Consider the following 25,594-nt stretch of genomic DNA (forward strand, 5'->3'; position numbering starts at 1 on the left):
TCAAAAATCATAATTAAAACAATGCATTATTATATTATTTTCTTTAAACTAATTTATGTATTTTCACTTTAATCATTAAAAAAAATTTATTGTATTATTTGCACTTCTATTTTAAAACCCTTGTCATATCCTTTAACTAATGTGTTTCTTTTCATAAAAGAAATCGCAATAAAAAACCTAAACGAATAATTGTAGTTTTCGTTGTGAACCGTATAACTCAGAGCTGTAATCTTTTCGCAACAATAATCATCATCATTATAATAATTATTATTATCTTTCTATCACTACTTCACCTCCAACATGTTCTTAATGTTTAAAATGAGAATGCCAAAATGGATTACCGTTCGTAAATTTTTTCATATTCCTCCTTGTCCAACTATGTGCACTGAAACAATTGCATATTTTTCGATGCTTTTATATAAGTGCGTTAGTACGCGTTTTCTTCTTTTTTTCTTTACTACCAGAACTACCAGAAAATGAAACATGAAAGTAGATATAAAAAAAATAATAAAATAAAAAATAAACGAAATAAAAATTGAAAGATTAAAAGAGCAAACGACTATGCGGTAAGAATTGAGCGATGTTAGACGAAGGTGGAATAAATATAGGGGGAGAGTAAGTTGAAGAAGGGGAAATGGGGGATTGAAATCATCTTTTCAACCCCTCCCCCCATCCCATCACGCTTCTCAAAGATCCCTTTTGTTTCAAGGGTTACCCGTCAGGGGACGCTGCCGCAAGTCCGTAACGATGGTTGTGCAAGATGCGAATCTCACTCCGCGTTCGAACTTCGAAAAGTGTGGTCGAACGAGTATCGTTTGAAAGGAGAAAAAAAAAGTTCGAAGTTAGGGAAGGACAAGGGAAAAAAAATCTGACCACTTTTGACATTTGGCAAGAGAGTTTAAATGTTTTCTTCCTGACCAATTATCGTCTATAGAAAAAAACAAAATAATAATTCGACGGCAGAACTCACGTGTTTCTTGGAAAGTTGACAGTTTTGAACCGGACATTGCTTGTCAAGGAGTTTCGTCATCAACCGGTCACGCTGACAAGCTGTCAAATTGTGTCCTTCGGGCCACAACAAACGCGACCTAATCACCATCAAAAAACTAATTTATTCTCGGTTTTCCCCATTCTTATATGACAGGCAAACTTTGAAGAAAAAAAGGACAACAATTTACCTAACGACAAAAGAATCCTTTTAAGGTTGTGTTATTCTTGAATCAAAAGATGAGGAAGCACAGGTGATGCTCTGTAAATATTGATTATTCAAACCTTCAATGGACAAAATTATTTGACACTTAGATTGTGGACTAATAAATATTCAACCATTAGACATCACATTTATAAAAAGTGTTTTCTGTGTAATTAGTTTCAAATGCAAGCATTGGAAATTAGTACTTATTCACAATATGACCTTTGATCGACATGTGTGATTTATTGGTTGGTCAACCAGACATTTCTGTCGGCTACTCAAGACTGAAATCTTCTTCGCATCACAAAAGTTCATGTAAGTTACAATTATGATTTTGAGTTTTTTCAAAAGTAGTCTCTAAAAAAGTAAACAAGTTAATTTCATAGCACTCAAACTTCATATAAAAACTAGCAAGAAAACCTCATGTAACGAATTTAGTGATTTTAAACCTTTTGTTAAATAAATTAAATAAGCAAATAACTAAATTTCATAGTGTGCAAACTTCGTGTAAAAAAAATTAACCCGAAAAGTTCATGTATGAATTTAGTGATTTTAATTCTTTTGTTAAATCAATAAATAAATATCAAATAGTAATGAAATTTCATCGCATGCAAACTTCGCTTAATAAACTAACACAAAAAGTGATGAATTTAGTGATTTTAAACATTTTGTTAAAACAATCAAGAAATATCAAGTGATTAAATTTAATAGTTTGCTAACTTCATCTGAAAAACTAACTCAAAATGTTCATGTAATGAATTTTAGTGATTTTAAACCTTTTATTAATACAATAAACAAGTATCAAATAATTACATTTCATACTTTGCTAACTTCATATAAAAAACACAGAAAAATTGAAGTGAATGATTTTGAATTGTTCATTAAAGCAAACAATTAAGAAAGAAAGAAATGAATTTTATAGTTTACAAAATTCATATAAAAAATTATGCAAATGATTATTATGATTTTTAATTTTTAATTAAAGCAATTTCTTAAAAACATTTGCGACTTTCATAGCATGCAAATTTTATACAAAAGAGATAAAATTTTTTAGGCCACATACTAGAATAATGAAAGTATAGCATATAATATATAGATATCATTAAATAACATATAAATTATTCTTTTGAGCAAGGAAACTTTAATAAAATAAGCATTATAAATATTATGTAAATCTTATATAATCTGTGACTATGATTTAAAACATGATTTTTTGCTCTTTAAATGATAGTTAAAGAAACAGCTAAAGTGCACTATAACAAGCAAATCAATATTCTAATGTGCTTTTATGTTTCACAAAATAATATTTAAGCAAGAAGTAGAGTTCATAAAAAAATTTTTATGATGTGTAGATTATAAAAATTTCCCATGGATGACTTGTTACATAAATTAGTATAAAAACAAATAAGATTACTTTACAGTATGAAAATAGTGCTTAAATAAAAACAAACCACTTGGGCAAACAATACAAATCATTTTTAAAGCAAAAAAAAAAAAAAAATCTAAACAAATGCCATAGATTGTCAATCTTTATTAAACGACAGAAAACGCGTCCAACCAAATAAAATGTTAAAGAAAAGGTAAATTAATTTTACTATTGTTTATATACAATAACTCATATAAATAAAATAAATGCATATACTTTAAATTTTTTTATTCTTCAAAAAGTTGGAAAAAAATATATAATAATATAAATTTAGCGAAATACAAACAATTATGAAATCTCTATATTTAAATAAAAATTTAACTTAAATGCGTTTTTCATATGTTTTAAAATTTTTTATAAAAACTAAATTTCAAAACTACGCAATGTTTCATAGTATAATATGTATAAGTATAATGCTATGTGTAGAATAAAATAAGTATTTATTAAAACCATAGAATAAGTTATAAATTAAAGGAAATCACTATTATAAACAATATTACTGTTAAGTTCACTTCTTATACTTAATTGCCTACACTGCTAACTTTTTATACTTAAGGTTACCTTAATCATTTAAGGGATCTATGTAAATTATATCATACATATAATACATACGCGTAAGTAAAACTTATTCAGTAAGTAAAGCTTGCTTAGTTAAAGTTACTGAGTAAAACTTATTTAAGTATTTATTGCACAAAAGTCGAAAAAAATGCACACAACTTAAAATATACCACTTTGAATAAGGTTATTCTTTTTTAAAAAAAACTTTACACTTTTAAACGCTGGTATTTTTGATACTAAAATTTATAAATATTAAAATTTGCTATTAATTTACAGCAAAATAGTTCATACATTAAAGCAATGTCTCTGAAATTTTTTAATATTCCTAATATTTGGCAAAAATAGCATCAAAATAAGGTAAATTGTGTTTTCACAAAATATCCATTGACTGGTTTTTGTTTGTTTGCTAAATTTTTAGATTAATACACTTAATTTTCATTACTAAATTTCTCTCAGAAATAATAAGGAAAAATAAATGTATTTATGTAAAAATTTATTACACTATTAATTATTTATTTGTAATTTATATACTACTTGTTTCTTAATATGTATTGTCAGAATTTTTAAAAATTTATCGATAGTAATAAACCGTAGTATTGTTTTTCTATTCCTAAAAGAAAATTTATTAATTAGACCATGAACATCATTTCCATGAGAATATGTGCAAAGTCATAAATCTTGAAACACATTTAAACTTCAAGGTTGACTCTTGACTTCAACTCTTGAAACTTAAAAGTTGTGAGAAAAAAATCACGTTTTCATACAATATTTATTCATCGACTGTTTTTAACTAAATTGTTTTTTTTCTTTCCTCTTTGTTTTTTCCTTCTTCTTTTTTTCCCCAATACGGAAAAGAGTAGCTTGATTTTCAAAAATTTAATAATGCTTTTTGTTTTGTTTCAAATAAGAAAAATAATTTAAAAAAATTATAAATAAATAATATTCGTTTATTTTTTATAAATAAATGAGTTTTAAATATAATAGTAAGCATAATTATAAGTAAATGAATCATAAAGACACTACTAAAGTTTTTATGCGCTGAGGAAAAAAAGTATCTTAGTAACTACCATGATATGGTAACATTTACCGTGTTTCTGCTAATACTAAAAAGCTCGGTAATTTTTACCGAAGCACTTTAGAGATGATTTTGGTAAAATTAACAATGGAATATAGTTTTATGACAAGTGATAACATTTGGTAAATGTGAAAAAATGGGTTTTAATAATACCTTAGAGCATGGCGAGAAAACAATTTTTTCAGAAAAATTTCCATTTCATTTCCGTTTTTTAATTTTACTACATGTGTGTGTGGTAATAAGAGGTATAATTTTGAAAACCAGAATTTCCGGTAAACCGTAATCATATGACTGAAAAATGTAACAAAATTTTTTCTTATATATACTGTGCATTTTAGTTTTATTAACCAGAATTATATTTTTTTTAATTTATTTATTTTTTTAACCAGAAATATCATAACCATACAGTACGGAAATTTTACCATATCTTTTTTCTCCGTGTGCTGTTTTAGAAAATTTCAAATAATTTAAACCTCAATATCGTTTAAATTTGGAATAAAGTTATTATGGTGCTTTTGTTACACGATATTATGGCTCAAAATGAACTGGAACTTGGTTAAACTTAGTACCTAAAAATGGTACTTGCAAATTTGCCGTCAAATTATGGTTATGGGTTGTGTTTTAAAATTGATTCAAGTGATTTTTCTTAGATAGTGTAAATAGATTGATTCACATCTTATTTTTAAAATTTTTCACAACGTAAACAAATTTTTAATCTTCAAAGTTTCAAACCTTCTTTTTATGAAACAAATCTACTCGCAAGAATTAGTATTTCTCAGGGTGCATCTGTGGTTTGTAACATATGTATACAACATATTCCAATGTAACATATTCCAGGGTTCCATGCAACATTATCTAAATGTAACATATTCCAGGGATGTAAACTGCTCCGCTTTCAGCAAGAGTTTTAATAAATTGGTAGCGATTTAAATTGTAAAACTTGTAGAATAGGGATAATTACATCTGCTCTTTAAAGAAGTAACCACTAGATAAATGCTATAAAGTTGTATTTCATATGATACTTTAAATTTTTGATATGTAGTGGTGGAAAAATTACTTTTTATACAAAATACTAAAGTAAAAGTAACTCAAATTTCGATACCACTAGAAAATGCTATTTTACAAAGCGAAGCAAGTTTTCATCTCTGCTATTCTGTCCAAAATTTCAGAGTGTGTTGAACACATGCAAAAATTTGCATCATAATTTAGCTCAAGGTATAGATTATTGGGCCGATTTCAGTATTTCAGTTATTCTCCGCATAAATATTTAATTTTTTTCATGAGTTTAATAGCATTATTTTAATGTTTGCGTTTTTCAAATATCATAATTTAAAGAAATTGAAAAATATTTTAAGTAAAATTTATTTAAATGTAACTTATTCTGTTCAGAATTTCAAAGTGAGTGGAGCGTGCAAACAAATTTGCATCATAATTTAGTCCAAGGTGCAGATATTTGACCTGATTTTAGTTATTCAGTTATTGAAGTTTTTCAGTGATTATCAGTTTAAATATTTAAATTTTTTAAAATTATTTCATGATTTCTTATAGCTTTATTTTAGTGTTTTTGCTTTTAAAATATCATCATTTAAAGAACGTGAAAAATATTTTAAGTTCAGGTTGAAATTTCAGATCGTGTGGAACGTGAGTTCAAATTTGCATCATAATTTAGTTCAAGGTACAGATTATTGCCCCGTTTTTTATGAGAGCATAAGCACTTTATGAAATTAAATATAAATCTAGTCAAAACATTTCTCCCTTTTTCTGATAAACAATCCTACATCACATTTCAAATATTAAATACGTTCTATAAGGAAAAGCTTTCTATTACATTGATTAAATTTAAAACCAACAATCGCTTATAAAGTCATGCACAAAGAATAATCAGTAACTGATTAAAATAATAATTACATTGGAAAAGGTAAATCAAACTAACTGGAATTCATTGTTTAGATAGAAATATGTTTTAAATATTGAATTGCAAAGAAATAGTTGTGGTTACTGTTCTAAACAACTGTATTTAACAATATAGGAGTAATTGTATTTCTATGTAAACTATTATAAAGAAAACTAACTGGTTACATTTTTTTAAAGAAAAGGTTAGTTGCTTATGAGTATTTTCTTTGGAATAATATCTTGATTCAATAGTTCATAATTTCATCTAAATTGGATTCTAAATCTAAAAAATCCTCATATTGCAAATCATAAACATTTATTGCGCAATCAATAGATATATCATGAACGTAACGTGATTTTATATTTATTACATAAACATTATTTTAACGTTTATTAAAATACTTATTTTTGGCATGATGACTTATTTATAATGAATTATTTATAACAATGGTAAATTGTAGTTTTGTATTTAAAACTGTCGTATGGATGTAACAATACAATACAAGGAATTTTTAAACTGATTTAAACTCTGATTTTTTAAAAAAAACTATCTAACTTCTATAAAAATATAAAAGTCTTTAATTTAGAAAATTTTTAAACTTTAAATTGCATTGTATAAATCATCGTACTTATTTGAAATTGTATAGTATTATTATAGTGCTTGATGTCAGATATTAACTGTAAAAATGTTAAACTAATGTGTTACAACTAATATGCAGATAAATGTATTGATATAAATATAACACTGCCCCTATCTTAAACATTGTTTAAGAGCAATCTTAAAATTCATAGGTATAAGCGAAATGTTTTGTTTTTTCTTTGCTTCAAAAACTTTCTTCACTTTCTTTTTACTTAAAAGCTTTCTTTTTTGTAAGAATAATTTATATAATTTAGTGAAATCTGTAACACGACGAAATAACTAATATCATAGCAAATGCATTTTAATGCATTTTAAATATAAATTTCATTTTTAACATTTAAATTAGTATAAAGATGCAATCATTGATATTAAAAAATGTAACTTTTCTAAATTGCAGATGCGTTATCTGTTGTTAGCTAAATTCTTTATTTCGTTACAAATTTTTTCCCAATTTGCTGATATTTTGAAGCAAATACTTACTGTTTAATTTGCAGTTATTGCATCTTAGACTAATTTATTGCGATTGAATTGCAATTTCATTTCGTCTAAAATAAAAATTTAAAATAATAATAAAAATAATACTAAATAAATTAAAATGTAAAGGTAGTTTCTCAATTTCAGATAAATTTAAAAGGTTTTGTACTATTACAAACCTGATTGGAAAACATTGAAACTGTTTGCTGCCGCAAAACAATTCATACAGAATACAGTTTGGAATACAGGATGGGAGTGTAGATTAACTTATCTAAAGTTGAATTCAAAGAATAAGCTTTTTTTTATTATCCCTTATAGAATTGTGTTTTTTTAGTTATAATTTTTTTTTAGATTTTATAAATAATTTAAATTATTACTTTTTTCGCAGAATTCGTAGCAATATATCATGAACAAAAAAAACAAAAAAATACATTCATAAATGTATATTTATGTAATTTGATTTCATAGTTTCTGCCCTAAAATATTATTTCTTAGAACAAGTATGCGATACATTGCAGTGCAGGTTGTAAAGTTAACACGGCAATGTATCACATAAATGTAAGTATCACTTCATCATCAGTAATTATTAGAAAGAAAAAAAAGTACTCATTTTTTAACGCGTTGTAAATAGAAAAAAATACCTTATCTATCTTTATTTTGTTTGAAAAATTGAATCATAAAAGAAAAAAGGAATAAAATTAAAAAATACATGGCAGCATTTATTTTTTATTTATTTATTTATTTATTTTTGAAATACCTATATAAGATTTTTAAATGTGCTATAACACTATATATGTTCAACAACATTAAAGCGTCCTACCACAAAGGCAAGCGTAATAAGTTATGAAGTTAAATGTCACAAATAATGTCAGACTTATTTATTTTGATTTTAATGGAACTAAAATAACATTTCCTATAGAGATTATGATTGTAATTATACTAAGAAATAAAAGAACTAATGCTATTCGTCAAATTGTTCATGCCAAAGACCTCGGTTCCAACTGTTTTTAAAATGCACATATGCGTAAACAAGATGTTTCTAATGGGTGGTGAATTTAAAGGAACATATTTCGAAGGAATTAAATTATTTATACAGCATATATATATATATATATATATATATATATATATATATATATATATATATATATATATATATATATATATATATATATATATATATATATATTAACACATGACAAACCTCGAAGCGTTGAAATATTCTTTTATTATTATTGTTATTTTTTTTCAATGTAAGTTATAGATTTACTCTGCGGCGTCAAAGAGTTTGTTCCAAAATGTAAGCATAATTTGAGATAAGCACATTTTAGTAAAATTTGATAGTTTATTAAAATTTGATGACTTAGTTTAGTATTTTTAGAATGATGACAAAATTCAAATGTCCATTACTACATTGATTTTCTCCTTTCGCTCATAATATTACTTCCAAGTTCCTGCTTTGCGATTACACAACTTCTGGTGCATTCAACACTTTTTTATTCGTTATTTTTCTTTCTGCACAAATATATTAAGAATCATTCCCACACAAAATCGATTTCTTAAATTGGCGATAAAATGATGTGACAAATCTTCAATAACTGAAATTCATCTACCCGTGGTACTAAACCAAACAAATGACGACTTTTTATTACATGGAAGATATTCGTCGAAATGAACCGAAAGAGATCGTAAAAATAAAAGCTGAGATGGCGAAAGTAATTATAGTATTTTGGCTGTCTTGCTTGGATGCTTAAATATTTTTAAGGAAGATGTTATAACGTAAGACTTGTATTTGGGAAAAAGTCAACATTCAGAAAACATTAAGAGATTCTCTTCCTTATTATTTATTTTTTATTTTTAAAAAGCCATTTGGGCTCACCTTTTTCTCAGAATTTAGCAATTTTGTTTCAATCAACTTCTTTTTGGGATGCAAAGTTGCTAAGTTGTTATGTATTTGTTACAAGCAAAAAAAGAAAAAAAAATCCCTCTATAAAGATTGATATTTCAAACTGATGATATGAACACAAGATGTGTTTATTTGCAAGAGATCGCGCATGTTATACAGATTCCAAATTGTGTCCTCTAAAAAAAATGTGTCACATTGCCATTGGAATATCAATTTCCTATGTCGATTCATAAATTAACTTGCTGTGTTGTATTTATTACAAAAACGAAAAATCATTTTGTAGTGATTGATATCTCAAACTGTTCTTATAAACACAGTAGTTGGTTATTCACAGATTACGCATAGCAAATTCCTAAACTACGTTGCTAAGTTCCTGTGATGTATACAAGCAAAGAGAAGTTCAGATTGTACGTATTTATCTTCTTTACAGATGCAGACAAGTAATTTTTGTTTAAAAGGATCTTTTATTTAACTTGGCTATTACAGCTTAGCTATGAACGCTTTTTTTTTCCTTCAAAATTTTACTTTAACAAATAAGTTTTACCTAAATGTAAAAAAATAAGTGAATCTGATTTTGATAATTGACAGGTATTTACAGCAATTAGTGTATAATTGTTTTCAACTGCTATTCACTTGTACTAAATACTGTATAACCCACTTAAAATCATATTCAATTAAATAATTAAAAATAAAAAAATAATTAAGAAACGAAATAAAAATCACAGATTGTAAAACTAGTCTTGTTTTTTGCTTGGAGCGAATTAATCTCTTGGCACTAGCTTACTAGAATTTATGGCAAATATTAAAGAAAAATAAATATTATTTTCGAAATATTTCATACGTAAAAATTTTTTTAACTAATTTCATTTATGTTACGTGAAATCACAAAATTAAAGTCGCAGATTATAAAACGTATTTTAATTTTAGTTAGTATCCAAGTATTCACTTTTCGATAATTTACAAGTAGTTATTGTAACAAACAGAAAATAATTATTATTTTCGACGCAACAAATACTATGTATTATAATCTTATTCATTTTGCCTTTTACAAGAAACCGCAGAGTAAAAGTTATAGATTACAAAACATGCTTCGATTTTGGCACTAACCTAAAAAAATGTCTTTTATGTGCGACCAATAATAGCCATGAAACAAGTTATGCGTCCAAATGGACAATTGATGACCGCTGTCCATTTCTAAGCAGAGTTTTGATTGAAAAGGAAAACTCATTATTGAAGAAGGTCACATTCTTTCTTCAGATATGGGTTCCACTTTCAATAGAGTCTAGGGATCTAAAAGTGGCCATCACCAGCAAACGCATAAACAAAAGAAAGCAAACAAACAAAAAAAAGACTCTTTTTTTTTTAATTTCGAAAGCCAGTCACATCTTTCGCCACGCAAATGACAACTATCCGGCACACTTTTTTTTTATTCCTCAGTTCTTTATTTAAGCACAAATGACCGAAGCGTGGTAAAGACCTACGCCACGCCAAATAACAATAATGATATCGCCAACAAAAGTATCAAAGAAAAAAAATTTAACCAAATAATAAAAAAGACGAATTCCAAGTCAGCGAAAATGAAATTACGGAAACAAACAGTCAGTGAATGTTTGGACAAAGGCGCCACAAAAAAATCACAATCACAACTACTTATATGAAAGATATGAAAGATTGGCGCAAGTCCATTAAAAAACTAAGCCATTGAAGCCAACACCTTCAGAAATCTTTGCTAACGATCTGTTTCTACGCAGCAAAAGGACCCAATCTTTTATATACAATAAGAATTTATCTCGTGGAAAAAGAATATGGATAATCCTTTTGCAACCCCCCTAACCGTTCTTCTTATCTGAACAAGAACATGTTTACCTACATCCCCCCCCCCATCTCAAACTTTATTTTTATATTTTTTTGGCCGCGCTGTGAGATGCTTTTTCTTTGAATTTTGGTCACGGCTACTGATCGCGACTTCTCTTTTCTATGTTGCCACCTTCATTTCACAAACAAATAAATAGATCGAGGTTTTGTACAATGAAAAAATAAATAAATAAATAAATAAAACAAGAAGATAAAATAAATTTTGAGGTTATTTAGTCTCCTTGCTAATTGCCGATTTTTATAAAATTGATAAGACATAAATGCAGTGATCATTTTAGCATTGTATTTTTTATCTTAATCATTTTTACCACACCGGGAGATCTTTTAATTATAAATGATCATTTAATATTATTGTGTAAATAATACGTTCGAATCTTTATTCCTTTAAATGTTATTGATCTGAGTAATTTAAAAAAAAAATTACATGTGAGTCGCGTCAAATTATCATCGCTTGTTATCATTGTCAAATTATCATCGCACTCAAAATAAATTAAGTAAAATTTTTCATGTTGTTAAATTTTGAACATAAGTGCAGAAAACGCGCTTAAAAAGTAGGTAAGTTAAAGTATGTGAAATCAAAAATTCAGCTGATTCAAATTCTGGAGATATTTCCAGCTAGTAAAATTAAATAAGTTCTATAAAATTACATTTCAAAAATGTTACAAATGAACATTCGAAGCCCAATCAATATGAAAGCAATATTTATCAATAGGAAAGCTACTGCCAATAATTATAGGTTGTTTTGAGAAACTATCATGTTTTTACTATTACTATTATTTCTTTTTTTTTCCTTCGGAACTGCGAGCATCTTTTTGTTTCGACAACGCGAAACTACATAATTTTATTTTCACATTTTCTATTGAAAACAACACTTCTTACTAAAACTCAGGAAGAATAAATATTTTGTTAAAAATATTGTTTGAATATTACTCTTGTAAGTACTGTTTTAAACTCATTATAAATAAATAAGGAAAAAAAAAACGTACTTCATTAGAAATCCATGTGCTGAAATCAAAATGTTTTCACAAATTTTTCCCCTTTGTAAACATTTCATGTCAAACACTAAAACGTCGTATAACTAGAATAAATGAAATAAATTTCTCAAAATAAATTTACTTTTTTTATATTATCAAAACATTAAACAAATCATTTATTATTTAACTCACTGCATCAAATCAAGTTTTATTTTGTTACTTAACGAGCTGAATTTCGTGAACAGTTAGGAAGCTAACTACACCCGATTGGCAAAAAAAGTGTTCACTATAAACATAACTATAAGGAAAACTTTAGAATAAATTGTTATGACTATGAAGTGGCGTTCTAATTTTGGAAGTTAACATCAATGCCGTATATTTGACGACACTTAATGATATGTAATCCCAATGTATTGTCTGCAGCATATGTAGCTCTATAAAGGAATCTTACCTTCATAATATAATCAGTTCCTACTGTTTTCAGCGAAACGAGTTGAAAACTTCTCATTATTTGCAAACGAACTCGATTTCGTTTCTACTCGTTGCTTTCGTTATGAATTTCGATGCATAAATTCGTTAACGAAGTTTTCGCTGCTGAAAGAAAGTGTATTTTTCGAAATGAAATTTTATTTAGAGATTTTATTGAAGAATAGTAATTTATCGTTTGCGCGACAATAAATAAAACGACAACGATAATCGATTATATTCTTAATGAAAGATTTTAGTATTGTATGATTAATTTTAAGAATAGTTTTGTTTTAAGTAATTAAATAATTGGGCCGAAGTGCGTTTTAGTATAATTATGATAACTAAATTCTATCAGAATAAGCAAGAAATTGTTTCAATGTCTCGGTTTGAAGCATGGTAAAGAGAGAGTTGAATGAATTCTTAATTAAATTGCCACTAATCATTATTTGCAAAGGAACTCGATTTCGTTTCTACTCATTGTTTTCGTTAAGAATTTCGATGCATAAATTCATTTAAGAAATTTTCGCTGCTAAAAGAGAATGCACTTTTCGAAATGAGATTTTATTTGTTTAATAAGTGTAATAGCAATTTATCTCTTACATGGCAATAAACTAAACAATAAAAATTAGATATTATATTTTAGTCTTCTTTGATTAATTTTAAGAATAGTTCGCTTTAAATAGTTGATTATTTGAGATAAAGTACATTTTAGTATTATAATGTGTGATTTTAGTCAACAACTTCATTTGTGTTTCAGTTTGTAACACAATATAGGGAACGTTTAATGAATTCTGCATTAAATTGCTACTAATCATTATTTGCAAATGAACTAATCATTGTTAACTAGTACATGAACTCGATTTCATTTCAACTCGTTGTTTTTGTAATGGATTTCGATGTTTGTTTTTTTAACAGTTGAAGATTTTAAGTGTTTAAAAAGTTTAATAGTAATTTATCGTTTGCATGAAAATAATTAAAGCGATAAATAAATATTAATTGTGTTCTTTTATGATTAATTTTGAGAGCAGTTTTGCTTTAAATAATTGGGATAAAATATGTTTTGGTATAATAATGATACTTAATTTATATCAGACACAATTACAATTTGTTTTGTGTTTTAGTTTGCAACTCAATAGGGAGACGGGAAATGTCACATGAGTTTAAATTTTCTGTATTGGAATTTTTTTGTTGTCTCCTTTCATTAATTCTGATTCTAAATTCGTTTAACAAATTGTTACTGAAGAGCCTGGATTTTAAGAAGTAATCAATGAAGTAACGATTCATTTATGTTGAAGAATAAATGAATCGTTTAAAAAGAGGAATCGTAAATTGTTGATCATGTGGCAACCAATAAAACGGCTGAAACTATTTGCATGATTTGCTTATTTGTTACTTATTTAGTGCGGAATTTTAGAATTTTATGATCAATTACATAAATTTTTTTAGGAAATTTAGGATGTAATTTATACTTATTACTTTCTTTTAATAATTGGTATGAGTTACATATTAGCATGATAATAATTGTGAAATTTGTGTTGGACACATTAACGGTTTATTTCGTGCCTAATTTTGCAAAAATAATTCGAAATAAGTAAACCTAAAATTATAAAGTTGATAATTTTTCTTTATTTATATTGTACTTTTAAAATAACGATTTAAATAACTCAATTTAATTTTTGTTTAAATTTCAAGTAATGTTTATAAAATATAAATATATGATAAAATAAATAAATTATAAATAAATACATAATAAAATAAATTAAATATAAATATATATTATTCAACCATTATGATTATTTATGTTTTAAATGATAAAAATAGCGGAAATACATGTTAAAATTAATTCCGCTATTTTAGTTATAAAATTCGAGGCTTAAATTCGTTGCATAAGTTTTTATGAACTAAATTTTGTTGCTTCTGGATCCATTAATATAGATATAGTTTAATAAGTTCTGTTTGTTGTTTGAGTTTAAATGTATTAACTTATTTAGAAAAGAAAAATTAATAAGAACATGGAGAATATTTTTATTAACGAATAAAAAACCGATTATAATTATTAATTGTTCGTTTCTATTTAAATTTATTTTCTTTTTTATCAGGGTCAAAATTAATTATAGTATAACCTTGATGTAAGATATTTACTCATTCTAAGATAATAAATATGTGTGAATGATTTTGATTTTGATCTAATTCATTAATGACTTTCTTTTAAAAATTAATTGACATCTTCTTTCTCATAAAAATTTTAAATGGTAGAATTGTGCCTTTTTTTTATTTCCTTTCTAATTTTATAAGTTATTAAAACTAGCAATTGTTTTTAAACTTAATTGACAGAAAAAAAAAAGAAAGAAAGAAAAAGTACTTGTTACTTTTTAAGTACTTTTAAGTTGCTTCACTGTTTTTCTTTACATAAAAAAAGATTCTTTACGAAGAAAAAAAGATTCTTTAGAAAGATTAAAAATTCTTTACATTTCTTTATATATAAAAAAAGAGTTATAACTTCTCACCCAGCAGTACTTAGTTACGACTCCTCGATATGCATATGTACTTTCTGTACTCTTCACTTTGTTATTTACTAAACTCTTTATTTAGTTACTATTGTAGTAGTTTTTAATCTTGATTGCATAAGAAAAAAGTAATTGTTGCTCCACTGTTTGTTGACCAAGCATACGAGCTATATTTTTTATGTTTATTTATTTTGATGGGTTTGAGTATTATTGCATCAGATTTTATTTGTTTTATAATTTATTATTTTACAAGTTTTATTATAAATTTTTAACTTAACGTAAAAACAATAGCAAAAACTTTGTTAATGCTCTTTTTATTTATGCATTTTAATTTACAAAAATAAAACAATATATTAACTTTATTAATTTGTAAAATAAATTGTTTAATTATTTTTAAAAAAATATTAGGGACATATTTATTTGAAATTTCCCATTTGCATTTTGACTAAATTATCCATATTTTAAAACTGCAGTTACATTATTTTTATTACTAATGAGCAATGTAATAACTAAGAATAATACATAAAGATTAATGTAAACAAAGATATAGACAATAAAGAATAAGATTATAAGAATGATGAAACGAGAAATGTATAATGTAATTAAAACCATGAAAATAATAAAGAATAATGTAAAGAATAAAGATAATGTATTAAATATTATTTAAAGAATAACTTAGAGAATAATGTAAGAATTGAAAGAATAAAGATAATGTTACAAAAATTATTTCTATATCTATTTCTAAAGTTATTTCTATAAAAAATATCTATTTCTTATTTGTAAAATTTAAAGTAATTTGTAGCAAACAACAAAACTGTAGCTAAAGCTATTTTACACTATTTTTTATTTATTATGTTTAAGTGATTTAATTACCACATTTTTCTTATTTTAATTCGATGAACTGAATGTGAATGTGTGTTTTGAAATTTTCCAGGGGACAATAGATACGGAAGCAATACAGAAGGGGGTAAAACCCCCGTTGCAGATACGACGACACTTCCGGCAGAAATAAGTCCCGGTTACGGCATGTGTGTCCGGCCGTCCGGACAGAAGCAGGAGACACCCGAGTCCCAGCAACCTTCGCCAGCGCCAAAAAGCGCCAGCAGTCCTGCCAAGTCCATTGCAACTATCATGGACGTGGTGAGTGTGAACAGGTTTTTGACTATTTGTTCAAAAGAAAAATTCAGTTTTGCTACATGTAACCTCATTGATCACGCTTAAAGAACTCTGTTAAATCATTAATTTTACACATCACTAGTTTTTTTTCCCTTCTCAAGCAATTTTGTTGATACTATAAAATAAAATCAGAAATTAATTTTGATTTTTTCTTCTTCCAAATTACGAAATGCAATATATAAAATTGATATATTTCCCAAGTTATATAATAATTACTGTTATTCGGTTAATTGCGTATATAGATTCTGTTACACGCATATATTTCATAAGTTGTTACAGTTATTCGGCGCATATAGATTCGGTTACACGCATATATTTCATAAGTTGTTACTGTTATTCGGTTAATTGCGCATATAGATTCGGTTACACGCATATATTTCATAAGTTCTTACTGTTATTCGGTTAATTGCCCATATAGATTCGGTTTCACGCATATATTTCATAAGTTGTTACTGTTATTTGGTTAATTGTGCATATATATTCTGTTATACACACATATTTTATAAGTTGTTATTATTATTCGGTTAATTGCTTTCCTTTACTGTATCTTGGTTAAGTGTTCTCTGTTTTTTTTTTCTTTTGACTTAACCAAGCTTAAACGTTATTTTTTAATGAAAAATATAAAAAAAAAAGCTTTTGAATGATGTTATATTAGAATCTTAGAATAGAATTTCAGAAACTAAATCTTAATATTTTCAACTAACATTTAATTGAATTCAGATTAAATAACAATTGTTCCATTACCTTACGTTCAGATAATTTATTTTAGGATAGATATATTTAGTTAACTTCGTTAAGAAAAAAATAAATCACCCGAATTCAGTACAATTTTAAATTTACCGTATTAGTTTCGTGAATCATTAAAAAAATGAAGTATGTTTATAATTCTATAATTAAGTACAGTGGATGATTTCTCATTTTAGATACCACTTCAATTCATAGTAACCAAAGTTCAATTATAAACTGCATATATTTTTATGACTATTATGTGTAAAACGAGATTACATTTTTGTATTTCTGTACTTTTTTTTTTTTTTTTTTTTTTTTGTATTTACTTCGAAAGTGAAGAAATTGTATCCTGACTAAAATTTGTTGAATTTATTAAAACAAACTCAAAAATTAAAAATAAAAAAATTGCTCACTCACTTAAGCAGACGAAAAAATAATTATTGTTTTACAAATTTAGTATCAGTTCATTTTTCATAACACAATCAAATAGCCAAAGTAAAAGAAAAAGATGGAAAAAACACACTATAGTCAGCATTGTAAAAATTACTTAACTATACCTACTTTGTTTACTGTGTGATCATTTCATGCATATACATTTTTGCTACAAAAAACCAAAAGTGTGCACAATTTCTGCATAAAACAGTTTTTTAAAACAAATATGAGCTGAAAAAAATTGATCTTATTGATACTGTATTTAAATTAATAAAAGACAGAACAAATACGTTTTCATTTAATTTACTAATTCCTTTGAAAACAACAATAAATAACATTATATATTCATTAACAAGCAATTTACGAATTCTGATTACTTTTTCTAAGCTGTCCATATTATGACTATCCATATATTCTGTAGGGAAAAAAACTATCTTAACAGTAAATAAATTTAATAGCAATTTGTAGGCTTTCCAAGCAAGAGTAATTGTAATCATACAAGGTACTTAATTCTAGGTTGGCGTAAATAATATAAAGAGTCTATTACATTCTTCCTGAAGCTAAGCACATAAAAAAGTGGTGGCTAGTCACATAATCTTTAATAAATCTTCCCTCTCGCCAAAAGAGTTTTGGCCCTTGGGCGAGAAAACGATCACCCTAACGGCACGCACACTTCTAGAATTCTCCCAAGCAAAACGACACGTTCTGCGACAAGGGTCGCGTGATTCTCCGGTGTACCCTAGAACATCTTTCGAATTCAAATTTCGAACAGGGTCCGGCGGATAGGTTCTATACTATATGTCATCTGCGGTTTGTCGACAACAATGAGATTCATATCTTGACGAATGCGAGCAATGGGTTTGACTAATAGCCAGATTGTATGACGATTAAATGACCCGCTGGTTGGCTACCGACAAGATTATCGTTTGACTTTCTGCAATAACAAAAAAAAAGATGCGCAGACGATAATGTGAGGGAATATAATCCTGATACGTGAGCAAAATGTGAATTCACTTCAATTCTTGTCGCGAATAATCGTCGGACAATGTTCAGAAAAAGTGAATAGAGTCGTTATCTGATGTGTTATTTCTGGCATTGCTTGATTTATGGTCATTGTTTTATGAATTAACTCGGAAAAGTAATTAAAAACATCATGCATTTGTCGTGAGTGTTAAATTGCTTTTTGGTTTTGGAATAATAAAAGTGGAGAAAGAAAAATACATTGTAAACTCTTTTATGTCGTTGTAAGCAACTGAGTGATACAAGTAATTGTTTTGGTGTAAGTGCGAGGTGTTTCGGAATATTTATTGTTAATTTATTCTTACATATTTATTCAGGAAGAAATTGTATTTCGATCCATTTGCTTACTGATTATGTATGATGTTCCATGACAGTTTTCACTTAAGTGCTATTGTCTGAAAGCTTCCAGTAATTGCCCAATGATTACGTATCTATTCACTGGAAGTTTTACAGTAATTGATTCTTTGGAATTATTTCTATTGACCGCTACTTTACACCAATTTTAATAAATTGGAACATCATAATAAGAATATGGTTGTGATAGACTTTTATTCAATAATTTTAAGTTCATTCCATCAATTTTAAATTTATTCCATTAATATTTTTTTGCTTTTAAGAGGAGTTTTTTTTAATTGTATAAAGTGTTATGGTTTTGCTTGAATTTCTTTTTACAGCTTCTTCGAACTTTATAATGAAGTATTGAAATTTAATAGACTTTGAAAATACAGTGACTATAATAATAATAGTATCAAAAACAATTTTGGGAATTGCCATTGTGTTTTAATATTTCTGAAATAATTTACCAATAGATTTTAAAATTATTTAAAACCAAAAAATAAATAAATGAAAATAATTTACGTAAAAGATAATCTATTGAAAGGAAGAAGATTTTTGAATAAGACACGAATGCAACGCATTGTCAACATTTAAAAGCCTTCATGCGTATAATTTAACGTTTAAATGGCATTAAAGCAGACTAACTCTAACAACATTTAACGCTATAACAACAACTAACTATAGCATTAACATTTACTTATGTCTTATATAAATATTAAACTGCTGTATATTTATGTTTACATACTAACAAGGTTCGATTGATCATTTCATTAAGTTTGTAGTAAATTTAAAATACGGCAAATGGTCAAAATTCAGAAATAGTTTTATCATTATGATAAAATTAATTTTATATGATTTAAAGCGTGCTAAAGCTACTGAAAGTTTAAAAAAAAAAAGTATGCATTGATTGATTTTTGTTTTCCAGTAAGATTCGGTGATTCAACTCGTACGTTCCGAGCACTAACGTATAGATCATAATCAATCACTGACTAGTTCAACGTTGAACCATAATAACGATACCTTTAACCATAATACGGAGCAAATTTGCAGCACCTTCAATGACGTTTTAAATTAACCCTAATACGGCTCTACTTGAATCACATTATTGTATAATCAAGTTTGAGAAGTAAGAATAACTTAGTTCAAGTTAGGAGCATATCAAGGTTGCACCAAATTTGAACGATATTATGGTTCAACACGCTCCAAATTCACAAAATTGTAATTTTGTTGCATACCTATAAAACCCTAAACCAGTTGTGTAAACAATATACATTTTACGTACGAATCATCTGACATTGCATAGTCCAGTTTATATCATCTCTTCTCTCAACACTCTATAATTATGGCTTAATTTATTTAAATTTTTTTAGTCGGTTTAGACAAAGTACTTAAATATGTATATATGATTATTATTATTCCAAAAGCGTTAAATATTTTTTATTGTGTTATTTCGGCATAGATATTCCGCTCTTAATTATAAAAACCAAAATAATTAGAGAAATGTACACTGAATAAAAAGTTTATTCCATTAATTTAGTGCATCCGGGCGAGGGAGAAAAGATTAAATATATAAGAGTTATTTAAGCATTGACTATGCGTTCTTAAATATAAACGAAAATAATTTAAAAAATTGATACTGAATAAAAAGTTTATTCTATTAATTTAGTGCATTGAGACGAGAGAGCAGGTGTGAGAGTACCAAATAACAATAAATCCTCTTTCGGCAACAACAAGAAGCAAGGGCGCAAACCAGCCAGCCGTTTCGGGATCGAAGCTCTTAAATAAATCCCTATGGCCCCCAAGGGGGCCCCAAGTGGGGGGAGAGGTATCGCCTAGGGTCCTCTGTGGTCGACCACTGACCACTGGTCAAAGTCAGGGGTAATTAAACTTGGTGGCAACTTGATAAGGCTCAGGCACAAACCCTTTCTTTTTGATCCGAGGCTGCTCTTCTAATGTCCTTCCACTAATCAGGGCCCCGAGGGGACGGAGAAAGGATGGAGGGGCGATAATGGATGACCGAAAGTTTTCTCTAGTTTGCTTTCTTTTCCACTTTACTTGAGGTCATTCAAGAATAATTTTTTTTTTAACTCTTTCTTCGAATTTTCTTTTTATGAAGTGAAAAAAATTTTGATTTTTAAAATCAGTTAAATCAATTTAGTTTTATACTATCTAAATTAACCCATAACTTTCAATAAACTTTTTTACATTAATACAATTTTTTTAATTCAACTGGACAAAATGCTTCAAATTCAGTCGAATCTGCTTAAAACCTCTTTTTTTTTTATTTCTAAGGAAAAATAAAAATAATTGTAGGACAGAGACGTGATATCAATATTAAAGCCATCAAATATCAGATTAAGTATGATTTTAAGAAAAAGTTTGCTAAATATTTGCTGAATGCAAATCAGTTAAATAATAAATAGTTAAAGCTCTCATATTTTTAGATATCCTATATCTCATATATTTTTCAGTTTAATATTGCTTATAAGTTGTATAGTTCTTTGGATTCAATCTTGAAAAGCAAAAACCTGATTAACGAAAAGTTTGATGCACGTTGCCGTTGATAAAGTACAGAAAAGAACGATTAATGTCAAATTTATTTTGAAAATTCAATTTATGTGAGCTTACGATGAATTTTTTAAACCGTTTCTAAAACTGGACTAGATCCTAGTTGGTTAGTATTTTAAGAATAATTTTTCTTTCCGAAATTTGGAGATTTTGAAACTTCATATTTTTCGTTGTTCTATATTTGTACATTGAACTTGCTTGAACTTATTCTATGTAAAGATTAGTTATGGAATAATTAAAAAATAATTTCCAAATTATTCAAAACCGTTGTTTTCCTTCATTTATCATTCTAAAAACAAATTGTGAAAATATTATGTAGGTAATAAAAAGTAAAAATTAAAGTAAAAAACCATTTATTTTAAAAAAAACTATAACAAATAAATTATTGTAGCTCTCCAGTATTTAATATATTAAAAAATTGCTTCAAACGTAGAAAAAAAGAAGAAAAGACAAGAAAGAAAAGCGATGTTTTTGATCAAATCGTTTTCAATTTACTTATTTAAAATGATTTATATAGTCATTTTCCCAGTGACTTTCTTATTTTCTCAATTGAACTTTTACTCGTACAATGTAAGTTTCAGTTCTAAAATTGTTGCGTAAAATTTATATTTATTACTGTACATTTCTTTTAGAAAAAGATACAGAAAATATTTCTATTCATTTTGACTAAAACAGGAAACGATCCAATTTTTTTCTAACTATGTAATAAGTTTTCTCAATAATGATTCCCTCCAAACGATTGTTATCATCTAATTACTATCACTTTCATTCTTAGAAAAAATAGTAAAATATTTATTAGCGAGTAACTTTCCTTTCATCATCTGCTCATAGAATAAAAAACGTTCTAAATAGTTTCAATTTTCAATTAGCTAAGTAAAGTCTATATTTATGGCACTGCATTGTTTATCAAAAATGTAAAAGTAAAAAATTATCCATACTTAAACAATAGCAGAAAATGATTTCAAATATTTTTTTTTTTTTAAAAAAACTTTCGAATCAGTTTTCTCAAACGATTTCCACCTTTTCCTCCAAACGATTGTTAACAACTAATTTCTATTACTTTCAGGCTAAAAGAAAAAAGTAAAATATTTATTAAGGAATTACTTTTCTTTTATCATCTGCTCGTTGAATGAAAGTTTTTTTTTCACCAGCTTATATTAGACACATCGCCTAAAGCAAGTTTTGGTGGAAAGCTGCATTGAGAGTTAATCCACCAATCGGGCACTTTGAAGTTTGTTTTAATGTCTTCTTTAGCGTTGCCTATGACAGGTCTCGTGTCATCAAAATCTTTTTATGGGGCCAAAGACACCCTAAAATGTATATCTTCTTCATTGTCTATTTTCTCCCCACCGCGTTCCCCATCCCGAACTTGTCCAGTTAAGGAAGAAGTTAACCTCAATGTTTCCCCTTTTTCTTTAGTGTTCTTAGAATAAAAATAAAATGTGTCATCTTAACATAAAAAAATAAATAAATAAATAAAAATGATCTAACATTGTCCTCAAAGTAAGTTGTTACGGTGTATTATATTTTTAGTTTCATTCTATTGAGTTTCGCAGACATTAAAAAATGTTATTCTGAATTGATAATAATCGGATTAATTTAGACGATAAATTTTTTTTAAAATATCATTTGCATAAATTTTTTGTTCTTCAGTTTCTCTTTCCTTTTTTTATTGATTATTTTAAGTAAATACACAGATAGAAAGAGCTGTCCAAACATAGGCTGAACTAGATCGCTTGCTTTTTATCAATCAATCTATTACAGCATAATATGACTAAGGGATGACAATGAGATGTTTCCCCTTAGTTCACTTTTGATGAACTGTTAGTGATAGAGATGTCTTAGTAGACGTCACACATCACGTGCCTGCCTCTTAGACATGCATCAATGATCAATCGGTTACTAGTAGCAATCATTTGATTAAGGAAAGATTAGTTTGATTAAACCTTATGACTTTTTGTAGTGTTTACACGTTATTTGTGAAATTATGTTTTGTATTTTTGAGAAAAGAATGTAGTACATTGATTGTCTATATTAATATCATTAAAATTGTCAATAAAAATCAAACGAAATTAAAAATTAAATTCATAGGAGAATTACAGTTATTCTCGTACGTTTCAAGTCCTTGAGGTCATTGAATACCACAATTTTATGCCAATTGATAGATTAACAACAAGCGAGTAATTTATTCATATGCAATATTGTTTTAAAATTTCGTTTTATTTCTTTTCGGAATTTTTTCAGAATTTAAAACTGATAATCAACATCAATGATCAAACCAATAACAATCATTGATCACGTAGATGCTAACTTACTCTTTTTTGTCAAGTTATAAGGTGTCAACTTGACAAAAAGAAATTTTGAAATTTCAAAACGCTAGTTAAATGCAAGTATTTGTTTAAAATTGTATTGAATAATAAAATAATTTAACCTAACCAGAATTAAGTATAGTAAAATAAGTTGATAACCATCTGACCTTCAAATTAGGATTTTGGTCTTTTTACCATGGCAACTAACTGATTTCACTTCATTTCATTTTTCGAAGAGTGATCTAATTGAAGAAAAAATTCCATTTAAACTCAACCAAATCCTTCTGAGTGCTTAAGGACAATAAATTTTCGAAACATAATGAATGAAAAAAAAAAAAAAAATTTCAAAAAAAAAAAAATAAATAAATAAAAAATAAAAAAATTCACCTACTGAATTTGATTTTAAAAATATATATATATATTAAAAATCATTAATTTTCAAATCACTAATTGTTTAATTTTGTCTTCAGTGTATTCATTTTTAGTAAAAAAAAATAAAAAAAAACGTGACCTTTCTTGCCGTTAAATTAAATTTATTCAGAAAGATAAATTCCTTCTGAATATTCTGAATTAATATTTATTTTTCATTTATTTATTTATTTATTTTTTTTTTTTTATGTTAGCAATGATAAAAAATTCTCAGTTTCTTGTTAAATTTAGAACTTTTTTTTTCGTTAGAGATTTATTCACCAATTAAAATGTTCAAGATTTTAAAACTCGGAACATTTTTTCAAAAAAATAAATAAAATAAAATAAAAACATGTCTTCTGGTAATTGTAAAAAAATAAATAGAAATAAAAGAACAATTTTACGGAAGATTCTATGAGTGGAACCTCCAACGTGGTCCAAAAGAATCAGTCACGGTTGCAGCTCCGTAAGGAAAAAGACAGCGGGACCAACGCAGACGATAAATTATATCACCGAGACTTAATTTGAAACCCTGAAGCACGTAATCGCTATTATTTTGCGCTCGCAAAAACCCTCCCACCCTTCCCACTTTGTTATAAGATCGTCTGCAGAATTACAAACTATGCCGGCTACGCTGCTTAGGACAATTCTTTTTCATTTTTATTCATTAGAACATTTTTTTTGTTGTTCTTTTTCACTCGTTCACAGACTGCTATTATTTTCATTTTAATTTGAAACACACAATAAGGGAGGATGGAATGGAATCCTTCCATTACATTCTACACGAATAGAGAGAATGTTCCAACACCTTCTCATTTTTTAATCTGATTCCTTAGGACATTTCGTTTGGAAAACGTGAATCGTTTGCAGATCGCTTCCTCGTTTTTTTCCGAGCATTTTCTGTGGTCGTTTGCAATTGAGTTTTAAACCATTCTGGGCGTGGACGTGTCTAGACGTGTATCAATCGTAATCATAACTCACTAGTCCATTCGCGTGTTTCTTTCGTCAAAAATTTATTCCTGTACAATGAAATGAGCAGGCGTGAAAGAATTTTTAAATATTCAACCTAGTTATTCTTTTGTGTTAGTGATTCGTGCTCAAGTTGTCAAGTGTATGATGGTTTTAATGAATCGTTTGCTCAAAAACTGCGATTATTGATGAATATTTAACGATATAGATGTCTTTAAATGTAAACATGACACATTTTTGACGAAATACATACAAAAAATTGATTAAGTAGGGGCGAATACTATGATAACTTTAAAGAAAACCGTTCTAACCGAAAGGCAGCCTTTTTACTATATTAAAAGTTCTGTAGTTCTAGTTTTAAACTACCCGTATATTACGTCATAATGAAATGAGGAAGAGTGAAAAGTTTTTGTTTGTGACTCATGCGCAATACATGCATATTGTTTATGCAAAATACTGGGTCATTTTATTTTTTGCTTTTTAACATATCATATATTTTTGAATGATTTGTTTATTATATTTATTTATTTTTGTTCAGAAAGTGTATTTTTAAAGACAACTGCAATTACGGTTTGGGTTTCCCTCACTGTTTTTTTTTCCCTTCTTTCTTTTTCTTTCTTCCTTTTTCTTTTTCTTTCTTTCTTTCTATTTTCTTCTTT

The 25,594-nt window shown here is 27.0% G+C and overlaps 1 protein-coding gene across 2 annotated transcripts in view; it reads left to right on the top strand.

The window, feature by feature from the left end:
- LOC107447159 (zinc finger protein basonuclin-2) overlaps window positions 1–25,594 on the top strand; it is a 218,413-nt gene that overhangs the window by 68,325 nt on the left and 124,494 nt on the right. The window contains exons 1-2 of one of the 2 annotated variants that reach the window (XM_021146543.3): window positions 702–1,507; window positions 15,923–16,128. In XM_021146543.3, the coding sequence (XP_021002202.1) occupies window positions 1,426–1,507; window positions 15,923–16,128 (288 nt within the window). In that variant the 5' untranslated portion in view covers window positions 702–1,425. Of the gene's footprint in view, window positions 1–701; window positions 1,508–15,922; window positions 16,129–25,594 lie in introns of those variants that run through there. The other variant, XM_087151165.1, reaches the window with a different exon arrangement.

The sequence above is a fragment of the Parasteatoda tepidariorum genome, chromosome 9, assembly GCF_982258835.1.
Source record: "Parasteatoda tepidariorum strain Cologne lab strain chromosome 9, Ptep-v5.0, whole genome shotgun sequence".
Classification (NCBI taxonomy): Eukaryota; Metazoa; Arthropoda; class Arachnida; order Araneae; family Theridiidae; genus Parasteatoda; species Parasteatoda tepidariorum.